At 42.1% G+C, this 13,101-nt stretch overlaps 1 protein-coding gene across 7 annotated transcripts in view; it reads right to left on the reverse strand.

Annotated features, from left to right (window-relative positions):
* The window catches only part of HECTD4 (HECT domain E3 ubiquitin protein ligase 4), a 156,770-nt gene that overhangs the window by 60,058 nt on the left and 83,611 nt on the right, over window positions 1-13,101 (reverse strand). For 5 of the 7 annotated variants that reach the window (XM_037052130.1, XM_037052134.1, XM_037052129.1 and 2 more), the window contains exons 22-34: window positions 12,371-12,517; window positions 11,149-11,253; window positions 9,877-10,040; window positions 8,463-8,696; window positions 7,249-7,441; window positions 6,952-7,056; window positions 6,448-6,536; window positions 5,909-6,084; window positions 4,111-4,246; window positions 3,869-4,010; window positions 3,600-3,766; window positions 1,387-1,533; window positions 309-493 (exon numbers count right to left, since the gene is read on the reverse strand). In XM_037052130.1, coding sequence (XP_036908025.1) covers window positions 309-493; window positions 1,387-1,533; window positions 3,600-3,766; window positions 3,869-4,010; window positions 4,111-4,246; window positions 5,909-6,084; window positions 6,448-6,536; window positions 6,952-7,056; window positions 7,249-7,441; window positions 8,463-8,696; window positions 9,877-10,040; window positions 11,149-11,253; window positions 12,371-12,517 — 1,990 coding nt within the window. The remainder of the gene's footprint in view (window positions 1-308; window positions 494-1,386; window positions 1,534-3,599; window positions 3,767-3,868; window positions 4,011-4,110; window positions 4,247-5,908; window positions 6,085-6,447; window positions 6,537-6,951; window positions 7,057-7,248; window positions 7,442-8,462; window positions 8,697-9,876; window positions 10,041-11,148; window positions 11,254-12,370; window positions 12,518-13,101) is intronic. The other 2 variants (XM_037052132.1, XM_037052131.1) reach the window with 1 other exon arrangement.

Raw genomic sequence — 13,101 nt, forward strand, 5'->3', positions numbered from 1 at the left:
CTGAGAGCTTAGCTTTTTGTATTCCACATACAAGTGAGATTACTCAGTACTTGTCTTTTTGTGTTTGGCTTATTTCACATAGCATTATGCCCTCTAGGTTAGGCTCTTGTTTAATGTCACGGTGTAGTCATAGATTTTCATAGAATCACGCTGATGAAGAAGCTCTCATGAAATCATTAACTGATTAAACCCAACTGATTATGTTGTTTAACACAGGCTCTCTTTTCCCCATCCAGCACAAATACTTAATAAACAAACACATCAACAGAAGAAATCAATGCCTTCTAGAAAGGAATCCTGCTTCTTACCTTCTTCTTTCTCCCACTCAACACAGCGGTTGGCAAGCACCTGGAAGGCTGCCCAGGCCATGGTGGCCACCTTCTGCTTCTTGGTTTGTTTCTCACTGGAGCTGGACTCGGTCTGACTGCTCAAGCTACACAGTCGATCCATGAGCTGGACAAGGCCACTGCGCACCAGGCATTTCTCCTCGCTCCTGGGCAGGCAGGAAGGGTTGCACAGAACAGACATGAATCATCAGCCCTCAGGAACCTCTCACTTGAGACTCAGGTCATCAAAGAAACAGAAGACATGTCAGTACAGTTTTTGTCTATGACTTATGACACTACCATGAATAAATGAACACAGAAATATTTTTGTAGAATGAGGTTTTCCTTCATAAATAAGAAACTTCAAGTTCTGGTTTACTCATACAGAACAGCAAAATAAAAACTGATGGCATCAACTCAAGGTTGCCATAATAGAAAAATTACATATTTTTTGTCCTGGCTGGTGTGGCTTAGTGGATTGAACGCTGGCCTGTGAATCACAGGGTCACTGGTTCAATTCCTGGTTGGGGTACATGTCTGGGTTGCAGGCCAGGTCCCCAGTAGGGGGCGCACATGAAAGGCAACCACACATCGGTGTTTCTCTCCCTCTCTTTCTCCCCTCCTTCCCCTCTCTCTACAAATAAAATTAAAATTTTTTTAAAATTATGTATTTTATCATAAGGAGATTCAAAGAATGACATCATGACTGCTTGATATCTTCAGACTACTAACCAAATAACTAAGAGGGGAAATAGATGTGCATATGCAAACAATTTTTGCCAAATATGCAAGTAATCTCTTAGGAGCCTTTTTCTTTCCTTCAAATCTCTCCATTCCGTCAATGTAACATAATCTCTAGTGGCCACTTTTGATCATATAAGAACTCAACAATAAGGAATTTATGTAGTAATTTTAAGTGTCAGAATGCAAGCTCATTTAATTAGGGTGATAATGTCACTGGATAATCAAAGCGAAACAATCCAATTTTTAAATTTTTTTTACTTAACCAACTCCATTGTGGTATAACTCACACACAATAAAAAAGCATCTCCTCGCTCACCTGGTATACGGGATGGTGCACAAGAGCCCAATGCTATTTGCACATGCAATAGGGTAACGAGCACACAAAGACACCACAGAGGTCATGGTCTCGCCAAAGGCTTCCTGGACCTGCTCGACCATCCCACCACAGGTTAGTTCTTCAATTCTGTGAAACAGAACCAAGAGTCAGCCTTCGGCAGGAAGTTCACTGTTCTAGTGATAGTGAACACGAGAGTGGAGAAGCACTCCTGAGAAGCCCAGGAGGGTCTACCTGAATCCAGAACCAAAGGGATCTTGGAGATCACTGGTGTTTCCCAAACTGCAGGACACAGATGACTGTGGGGCAGGATTTCTAAGTGAGACTCAAAGACAATGCCCACACTCAACAGAAGTCTGGGGACTCCTGGGTTAGGTCAAGTTAAGCAGGGCTCTCTACTGCAGAACTTCTCAGAGCTCTATGAAGTTCAAGCCCATAGCATTTCTGAGAGCAAGAGAATAGAACCCAAGATTCCCTAAACTTATTTAATAATGAAACCATTTACTTGAGACAAATCTACAGAATCCCATGTAACACTGAATACTGTAAATACAATGGTACTGAAGAATGCAAAGACCCAAATGGATGAGCTAAGTGTCTTTTTCAAGTTCAAGCTTTATCAGCAGAGCATGAGAATCTAGTTGATATAAAACTTTCCCAGTGTAAGAACTTAGCTGAGAGCTGGAACTATCTAGGATAATCAAGATACACAACATAATACTGTTTATAATAGCAAAAGTAAATAAAACCTAAGGTTTAAAAATAGGGAATTGGCTTAATAAAGGTTCAGGAATACGATCCAGTCCTATAGAACCACTAAAAACATTATAGAAGATGAGATATCCATGGTTCGAACAAAGACAGAAGACACTAAAATATTAACAGGTTTTACCTTAAGATACTGGATTAACATACGATCTGTACTTCGGGATCTTCTGCATTTGTCCCCATGTCTGACACGCGACATTAGTGACTGAGGGAACAGGAGTAACGCTGCCAGCGTTATGGAGAAATTGTTCTGGAAGTAAGCTGTGGTGGTTGGTGTTACTCACTAAGCCTTCTGGGCACCCCTGTGGTTGGCGGGGGCACGTGACCAGTCTGGGCAACGAGGGGCCAGACAGCTTTGAGATGGTGGTCTCCTCTCTCTCCTGGGCTCTTTGTGATTACCACGAGCCAAGGTGGGCCTGGGTGGGTGTGAGTAAGAACTAAAATTTTATTCAAGCCACTGAAATTTTGGACTTGTTTGCTTCCAAAGAATAACCTAACCTCTCCTGACTGACAGAAACTTCTCCAGACAGTCATGCCAGCTCTCAGGTAACACACTCCCTCAGTCATGGCCCTCTGCTTGCTGGCCAGAGCTCCTCAGGGGTCACCGGGGTACGAGCAGCCTCCAGCAGGCCCAGTCCAGACTTGGAGAAAAATGCCCTTCCTATTTCCATTTGAAGAGCTTGGAAGCCCAGTAGGAAACTAGTCTAGAAGAATTCCTCACAAGTAAGTTACAAAACCTCCTTCAAAGTTAGTATCTACAATTACATTTTTAGAAATCAATCCAGTAATAAGCACAAAATTATACAAAAACATCGGTATAAGGATGTTGACTAAAGCACTATTGTTAATGCAAAAAAAAAAAGGGAAAAAGGAAGAAGGAACAGAAGGAAAGGAGGGGGAGAGAGAGTGAAGAAAGAATGAACCAATGTGTCCCTCAGGAGGGGTGAGTTTGATAAAACAAAATGTAGGTGACTGTACAATGGAGGTCCATGAAGTTCGTCAAAACTCTAAAGCAGACTTACATGTAATGACATGAAAAGATAAAGATAGCCAAGATATATGATGCAAAACAGCTCAGACTGCAGTAAATCAAGTACAATGCAATTTGAATTAGTAAAATAAAAATCACACACACACACTTATGTATAGGAAAGAATTAAGGAGCTATTTATTTGTGCATAGTTGATACAACAAGCTGTTAATGAGCAATGGAATTTAGGAGGAAAGATGAATAGAGAGACTTACCAGTTATATACGCTAAATTTTTTTACAAAATCATGAACTACTTTTATAAAAATAAAAATACAATATTTTAGGGAACAACACAAGCAAATACAGTCACTGTCTGTGGTTTGGCCCCCAGGATAATCCTCGGAAGGGCTTTCGCCCACTCCGACAGGGCAGTGTAGACCAGCAGAACAACTGACCTGGGTCCTCCCTGCAGAACCATCGTCACTGGACCCACAAGATGCGTCACTCCCCCGACTCGCACAGCTGCGGTCAGCAGTTCACGCATGTGCACCAGGGCCTGCTTGCGAGTGTTTCCCCGCCGCCACCTCGTCTGTGCAGCCAAAAGGAAGCTGCTGCTGGACACCTGAAATGCATGAGAAGGAGGTACACCTGACTCCTGCTAACCGTCACAGGGCTCCTGTGCTTTTCAGTGCTATTCATCCGCGGTGGGCAAAACAGGATGTACCGCTTGGTCAGGGTTGGTGCCGATGAAAGCAAACAGCTGCCCCAGCAGGACGCTGTAGGTGGGCTTGTCCCTGCTGTCCTCAATGGCCAACGACTGCAGGAGGGTAAAGGAGCTGCTTCGGTGGCTGGTCACATGGCGCCGCCTGCGTTGGATCCGAAAAACAAGAGACCCTCAGGGAGTGTATTTTGATGAAGAGCATTCAGCTGCATGCTGGAATCTAACCTTGGCCATTAGCCATTTACCTCTGATTTGTTCTAGTAAATTCCAAATCTTCATTACCGATCATTTCCAGGTCAGAAGGAGCGGACATGCTGCGAAGGAAAACAGGCTGCCGCACAGCGTGAGCTATCACCTTTGTTTCGGAAGCTGATTTACAGGCTGGAACAGAACGGAATAAAAGGGTTGATGTATCTGTTATCCCATGTGTCGGGAGAGCAGCACCAGCTAAACCTGACGTGGAACTACCAAACAGTCTAATACATCTTTGCTTTCTGTGAGAGTTCAGCCACCAAACCAGCAAAACATAACTAGTGTTTTTAGGCCAATTTTTAAAAATCTCGATATTAGGTTAAAAATTATCTTAGCTTGGAAAACAAAAATATTTTCATTAAATTGGGTTTCCAAAGAAAGGTTGAAAAATTCATTTGATTTCATAACTACTAATTTTCACTTTAATATAAGTATTTTAAAAAACAAGAGAGGACAGAGATAGTAATTTCTGGAAGCAAAAATTTCTTATTTAAAATAAATCCAGATCCTTTTTTTATTTCAGAGATGCCCTTTGTTTCCCCTTTAATTCAAGATTTATTTAGCTGACTTATTACCATTTGGCAACATCTCTGTTTTGGTCATAGTTGGATGAGTAAATATCATATCACACTTGAACTAGAATTTGACCAGCCCCTTCCTATAAAATATACTCTTTAATCCATGGAAATAGCTATTTTATTTTATTTTTTAAATAAACACTTTAATGGAAAACAAAACTACTTGTAATGTACTGCTAAGGAAAAATGGTGTTAAGAAAGTGGAGAAGAGGTCATTTTGACTGTCTGTCTTAAGAATGGTTAGACGGCCAAGCTTAAAAAACACGATTGTGAAAGATGATCTCAGGAAATGATTGGTCATCATCTTTGATACCAAGATCCCCTTGGAAAGTACCATCAGCCTTAGTGAGGGGCTAAGTCTTTATAGGGGACACTTCACTAACCAAGGGCTAATGTGGCCAAACCATCCTGGCAGGCAGTCACGCAGCACACTTGGCACACTTCCCCCGATGTTCTCAGGGAGTGGTACCCTATCGCTGGGGTCAGAAACCTGGGTGGCAGCCTAGATTTCTCTCCCCAAAAAGAGAAGCCCTGGGCGATCAGCTGGGGGGCAAGAGTCTGCTTGCCAGCTGGTGTCCATCAAGCAATGGGCATGAAGTCTTTCATTTAAGAACATGTTTATCCAACTTGTTTTCTCGGGAGAAGAATTAACACTTGTTATTATGGGCTATGCCCAGAGTTGTGGATCTGGCTTAAGTAAGAGAGTTCATTTATTTCCCTGAGAAACATATTTTAGGCTAAGAATTAAAACGTGATCAGGAGAAAAATTAACAGTGGAAATTCATGCTAGAAGTTTCCACCTAATAATTAAAGATGAAATGCAAACTCAGCTTCAAGAGGAAAATAGGAAGCATTACAAGATTCACAATTTTGACTATCTAGTTATATATGTTGCTATGAGAATGACAAGCCATCAACTAAAACTAGGGGGCTCGGAATTATAAAAATACATGTCACTAGGCTCCTTAGATGCTCCCAAGAAAAATGGGATGAGGCAGGTGAGGAGGCACCCCTGGTGCCCAGCTGACCCACAAAACACCACACGGATTCAATGAAAAGCACTTGTTGGCTGGAAAAAGTAAAAGACAAAATAAAAAATGAATTTTTCTTCCTTTCTGGGAGTACACAAGAGTGATTTTTTTTTAACTAGCTCATGTCCATTTTATGAACAGACTAGTGCAGGGAGCGGTGCGGTGCTGGCTTTGAGCGGTACCCGGTGTTTCCGCAGGGGTCCCCGAGATGCTTCTGGTGAGGCCGGACTGGGCCGCGATGGTGACGTGCAGCAAGAGCTCAGCTCGGTTCATTAAACTCTTCACTAACGTCTTCGTTTTAGCCAGTGGGTGCGAGGGTTTCTGAATGAGAGAATTCACCTCTTGTAGGAACTTCTCCCTGTAAAGGAAGGCTTATGTGCATTTAGTCATTCCCTAGTTTACCGAAACCAAAGATTTTTAATTACAAAGGACAGGAGAAGACAGAGGGAAAACTAAGCAAAAACTAAACACTGCTCACCGCCCCCTTGCCCCGTCTGAGAGGAGCAGTGTTATAAATTGTGGTCAGTTTCAGTTCTTTTTGCCCAGTTTCAAATACCACAGTGCTAACTTTTGAAGGTTAAAATAAAAATCTCCAAGTTACCAAATGACTTCCAAGTCCAAGTATTTAGGTAGTGCACACTAGTTTTAAAGTATCTGTTGGAACTGGATCTTTAGCACCCAGGGAATAATTTAGCTTTACATAGTTATTAACATCACTAACCTCAGAGATAGGACCATGTTTTCAAGATCATTTCCATCAAAGGAGACTTCCTTCAGTGAACACAAAAGTTCTAGTTCTTTCATTTTGTTCTAAAGAAGGAAAAATCAAGAAAAGATGGTATGCAGGATCTGCAAAAACTGAGTTTTGCTGTACATGTGAAGAATAATAGAAAAATTTCAGGGGAAAAACACCGTCTTTGGCCCATCTTTCTATGCCGGAAGCATATTTGTAAGTTATTCTCTGATATTTTAATTATTAAAAATTGTACTGACCACTTTCTAGGGATTTCTTCAGTGCTTGTAACTCTGCCTTTGATTTACTTTTTGAGGCTTGAAAGCACAATTTGATAATGATAACTTCTTTATAACACTATCAACCAGTTAAAAACAACAAGCAATTTATTATTTGTATCATCGACACACTGGTCTAACTCTGTTTAACGTTTGGGGTGCGCCACATTCTACGAAGTGCCCCCATTTCCCTCTGCACACACAGCATGCTCACCTCGTTGAAGTGGTAATCGTAGAAGAAGGGCGCGTTGTTCTCCAGTTTCCCCTGCATGGCTTCATCCACCTCACTTTGCCATTTCTGTTCCAATTCTGCAACACTCTGGTACATTAAAACATAAAACAATGTGGAGACTGATAGAAAATAAAAACAAGTGCTATCTACAAATTTGGAAGTTTCAGTCATAACAATTTTTAAAGATTCAGATCACCTTGTAAACATCATTAAATCTCTAGGAAAGAAACAACTCCTAACAGTTATAAGAGAAACGCTGGTGTTTTAGCTTTCACTTACCTGTAGCTGTCTCTCCATGGCACTCAGTTTCTTAAAGGTCTCGCTCATAATTTTACATAACAAATCATATTCCTCAGCATGTTCTTCTTGGTACTGGAAATTTATCAGGGACTGCAGTGCATCAACCAAGTTCAAGTGCTTAATAACACATGATACCACCATTTCCTCCATCACATCTGGCTGAATTACTTCTCTGTGGTTACAATGGAAAGTAGTCAGGTATATGCCGTGTGCTCAACTCGCCAATACTTCTTTATAGATTAAAGGACATAGGCTTTGATTTAAATATATTAAATATTCACTACATCCCCTTTGTTCCAATAAAGAGGCATGAACATTATATGATAACTTTGCTATCAAGTTGGCAATAATTAAATATTTTAATTATAGAACTAACACTGGCTGATAAAACTGAAAGTCAAAATGAACGACACTGCGATTCGCACATTTGGAGCTACAGCCCCATTAGAGCTGGAAGAGGTCTCGGGCCAAAAGAAGACCTTTGGCACCATTTACCTGCCAATGGGTTTTACGCAGCTTATGGCTTGTGGTATTTCGTGTGTATGGATGTCAGACCGAAAACAATGGTGCTTCTGTACTTTCTCATTTTACATTTCATCTATACTGTAAATTTTTCTCTGAAATGGCTTATCTTGCCTCAGAAGGCAGAGCAGAGCCTGCAAAACAGACTTCACTTCAAGCAAGAACACCTCAAAGGCATCTGTAAGGCTTCCTGTTCTAGGATAAAGACCCTCCCTCACCATCTCTCTAGGCATCAAACATAGAGAAATGCCTCTATGAGAAAAGACGATATGGAAACAAAAAGCTGATGACTATTAATAGAAGGTCACACCACGTAAGAAAAGCCTAGAACCTGTCAAACCGGAGCATGCATCAGAATCCTGTGGAAAAGCTGTGAAAACAGGGATGACTAGGCCCATCCCCCGCGGCCCTGACTCAGCAGGTGTGAAATGGGGCCCAGAACGAGCAAGTCCCCGGGTGCTGCTGATGGACACTGCTGAATGGAGGCCTACACCGTGAGACCTGCTGCCGTGGAATACCATCTGGGACACTCCCCAGGGTGCTTGGTTAGCAGTCATTAAGTAAACACAAAATTAAAGTTCATTTGCTAGACTATATAAGACAGATACCACCTTCAACTGTTTAAAATTTTTTTTCCATTGGGAAAAAGGAAATGCTATATAGCAACATACTTTATACTCGGTCTAAATTGAGGTCTAGCACGCCCAGAAATTTCCCTGAGCTTTATCATGATTCCTGGAGGCAGCCTGATCCGGGGCAGGTCAAAGTAGTTTCCCACTGGAGGCACGAGGATGTCAGAGGGGTAGGTGAATTCTCTGTCTTCCTCGATGGTCAGAGGCAGCGGAGACGGGCTGGGAGTCAGGGCAGGGGAGATCACGCCATTGGCCTCCACCTGCCATTGGCACCTGCACAGAAAGAAAACAGTTTCTTCTCTTCTTCTTCTATCTGGTAAGCTACTTAATATTTGAAGATAAATCAAACATATGAAGGATCACATTATGCATTAAACATTGATTTATCAAACCTCCTCTAAAGAGAAATTAGCATATTATATGAAACCATATCTTTGGGAATCTACCTCCTTCCCAGCATTTTGACCCAGAGATCCCACTTCTGGGAATATATCCGAAGAAACCAAAGACACTAATTCAAAAGAATATAAGCACCCTTATGTTCATTGCAGTGTTATTTTCAATCACCAAGATCTGGAAGTATCCCAAGTGCCCACAGGTAGATGAGTGGATAAAACAACTACGTGGCATTTACACAATGGAATACTACTTAGCTGTAAAAAAGAAGAAAACTACCCTTTGCAACAGCATGGATGGGTCTGGAGAACATTACACTAAGTGAAATAAGCCAGTCTGAGGAAGACAAATACTATATGACTTTACTTATTTGTGGAATCTAATGAACAAACTGAACTAATAAGCAAAATAGAGACAGACTCAGAGAGAGAGCAGGATGACAGCTATCGGTAATGGTGGGGGCTGGGGAGAGGTTACAGGGTGGAGGGAATCAAACAAAAAGGAAAAAGGACTCATGGATACGGACAACAGTGTGGCTGACTGCAGTGGGGAGGGGAGTATAAGGGAGTTAAGTGCTAATGGTAAAATGCAATAAAAATTTTAAGGAAAATAAACTTTTAAATATATAAAAATGTTGAAAGAATTACATGTTAACTCCCATATACCCACTGCCTAGCTTCTTGAATAAACATTTTGCTCTGTCTGCTTTATCTCCCATCTACCCATTCTTTGGGGTAGATGGATTCCCAAAGAATTTAATAATTAAATTAACAATCTAATTACTGTATCATTAATTTAATTATACAATATTTGTTGGAGAAAAGCTTATGCAGTTTAAGTCGTAATTTCAAATTAGTAAAGTGCGGGCCAGAAGACACTTTGCTGTGATTTCCGCTTCACTTCTTAGACGCAGTGGCACCTATGGGATTGTTGGCAGTAGGCACGATCAGCTGGGAAACACACTAAACGTAGTTTTCCACATCGTCTTTTTTCCTTTCCTTTTTCAAGCCCTTTTTCCATCATGAGCAAAACTAGCTCCACCTGAGCCTTTTGTTACCTTTGCAAAAGTTTGGACCGCAACAGCTCCTGACAGGCTTCTTCTTCTTTGGTAATTTCAGGTCCATTGTACAGGATTCTTAACATGGAACAAGCTAACACAGACAGACCCAAAGCCAGGTCCACCAGAAAGGGCAAGCCTCCTGACACGTCCTCGGAAGACTCCTACAATGCAGACGGGGCAAATCACACTGGTCAGCAGACGTGGCGGAGTCCTGCACCTGTGTCTCCACGCCACCCCGCCCCGACCACAGGGCTCACAGGGCGGCACGGAGCATCGGTGCTATGGTACACAGGGACAGCACCTAACAGCACAAGCAGAGAGACGGTGGCACCGAATGACCACAGAGTGAAGTCTCAACACAACTCAGGAGACAGAAGAGCCGTATTAAGACTCCATATTAGAAATACCTCAAAACTCATGCATGATTTTTTTGGTAGCTCCCTCTCTGCTTTGCCTACTGGGGTGTTAAGTCACTATTTTGTTTTGTCACCTCCGTCCTATGCTTGAACAAAGAGACTGTCAACGATGACACTGAATTCGATCAATAAACATTTACGGAGTGCTTACTGTGCACCAGTCATTGTTCCTGGTGCCTGTGATAACAGCTGAGAACAAGACGAAGATGCCTGCTCTCGTGGAGCTTATGCTCCAGCCAAGAACCCCACTCCAGAGAGCCTTGGCTTGGTTAAATTTAAGCAGCCTCCCGATCCACACTACACTCTACCACCCAGGCTAGGAAGCTCCTACTCCTCCTCTTCTCTTTTTTTTCCCCCAGATAGGAACAGAATTTATTTACACAGATTCTGGGGCTGGGGCAGAGAGGGGGAATAACTTTTGGGCACTGCTATTAAAAAAAGACTAGGTTAAATCTACTCACAGAGTATAGCACTGATAATTAACCAGAGAAAGACCCAGTCTAGCAAAAAGAGCCTTTGGGAATAGAATTAACAGGTCAGACCCTACTCCTGTGAAAACCAAAGTCTAAGTGCTTTGCCCTATGGAAAGAAACTGGAGGTAGATCACCCCTCTAGGCTTTGAAGACAGAGCCCCCGAACAATGGATTCTCCATGCTGCTGAACTGATTTGAGCTCACAGCTCATTTCACTCCATGAACTACTTACTACTGGTAGTCCACTTCCTGTCAAATGGAAGAGATGGACGAAACGGTAGCTCATATTCTGCCGCGTTTCCAAGGCAAATATGATGTATGTAACCAAGGCACAAAGGAGAGAGTACATTATGCTCACAGCAGTGGTCAGAGTCAAGTACCTGAGCGCGAACTGTGCAAGCAAAGCCCCACATGGCTTTGTCAGGAGTGTTGTGCTCACGGCCACTTCTCATTTCAAAGGAGAAGGTGACTGTATCTCCTTCCACCTTAAAATTTAAGGGGGGAAAATGCACTTTAAAAACAAGACAAACAGTTTTCAAGAGAGCAATGAATTTCAGAGATTTACTTTGAAAAGGACCATGGCAATATTTTACTCCTTTTCTCACTGGCTTTTTACACTCAAAACCTATCCCCTCTCATTTGGACACCAACCTTTCAGGTACCTCTCCTGCCCATGTAGCTTTTGGGATGGGGCATCTATGAAATGGATCACAATTGCCTGACAGCAGAATCAGAGTAAAGATGAACCAAATCTTAAGCATAATTTCAATAAATTCCTCACGTTTCTATTCTCTCTGCCCTCCCCCCCCTCTCTCCATGTCACCACCTACTCTGCCAACAAGGTAAGCAAATGGCCAGTATCTGGAAGGACACAAAGCCAGTGCTGGGAACGCCTGCTCTGTAGTGTAGAACCAACACCATGAATGAGAGACAAAAGGCAGAAAAACAGAACAGTCGGAAGTGCTGGGCTGGTCCAGCTTTGGATGCACCTGGACTAGCCCCCGGAGGAAACTTGCTGTCTGTTGCTGAATTAGAGGATCCATAACACATGTGAGATAAAGGCTCTGGGAATAGATTTTGGAGAAGTTTTCAGAATGGGCATTTCAGTTCATATTATATTCTGGGGAGATATGTCATACAAGGGGCCAGATTACAAAGCATGGCTCAATTCTTATCAGCTTGAGAATGGATCATTATTTTTACTCCAAAGGCCCAAATTCACCTGAAAACATTGATTCTACAACTTTTCACTTCAATGGCTCTATGGGTCTAGGACACTCATCATAAGGGAGTCTAGAGAAGAAGTAAGCCAGAAGAATGAGCAGGCCTTTTAATGGCCAGGGAAGGAGATGCTGTGACAACCTGAGCCCACGGACCAACCTGTGGAACAGGTTCTGGAGTGGGCAGGGGTCTGATGCCTTGGAAGGGAACGGAGGGGCATTCTGCACGAAGCAGTGACTTCACAGGCCTGGCAATGTAGCCCCGCCTCCACAAAATCCCCCGTGGCAAGCTTTGTTTTGAACTCTCGTTGATACACTTGGGCCCATGAGGAATAAAGTCCATCTTTCTTTTCTAGGAAGCGAATGGGGCTGCACACCATACCTTCACCAGGTCTTTCGGCCAGCCGGTTCCTAAGACGCTACGGCTGCCGTACCCCAGGGTATTGCCTCCGTACTCAGCAACCTTCCTACTGTTTGTGTTGGGCCCCGCGTAGATCACCAACTTCAAAACAGAAAATAGACTGTTAGACTGTAAAAGAAAAACAAAAACAACATCTACAAATAAAAAGGCTGCAGAAAATGTTTGTTTAAAAATATATTAATAACCAGGCACTGGTGTCATAACATAACTAATGTTTTTTAAAAATACAACTGATACTAGGTTGAATGCAATTGGCCATTGGTATTTACAGGGCGGCCACAGAATAATAGCAAATATTACCATAATTTAACTGACTTGGGGACTTCACATTAAAATAGTTATACTCAGCTAATATATATACACATATATATTTTTAAATCAATAACCACATGTAATTCATAACTAAAAGGTACAGTTTTCTCTCTTTAATCTTCCCCCAAGTTAATAAAGTGAGCAAATATAAATGAAAAGAATGTAATATCCCATACAACAACAAAATAAAAGCAAAAAAACTCCAAAAACCTTAATGGATGAGGATGTGAAAAAATGCAACAAATTGAAAATAAGCCATACATTCCTAGCATATTGCTTCATTGTATATTAAAAAAATGACCCAAATTTGGGCCAGAAAGGGGGCTGCTTCTTCTTGGGTCAGTTTTCATGTATCAACACTTTTCCTTCCACTATTAATT

The sequence above is a fragment of the Sturnira hondurensis genome, unplaced genomic scaffold, assembly GCF_014824575.4.
Source record: "Sturnira hondurensis isolate 20B ecotype Veracruz unplaced genomic scaffold, ASM1482457v3 Scaffold0007406, whole genome shotgun sequence".
NCBI lineage: Eukaryota > Metazoa > Chordata > Mammalia > Chiroptera > Phyllostomidae > Sturnira > Sturnira hondurensis.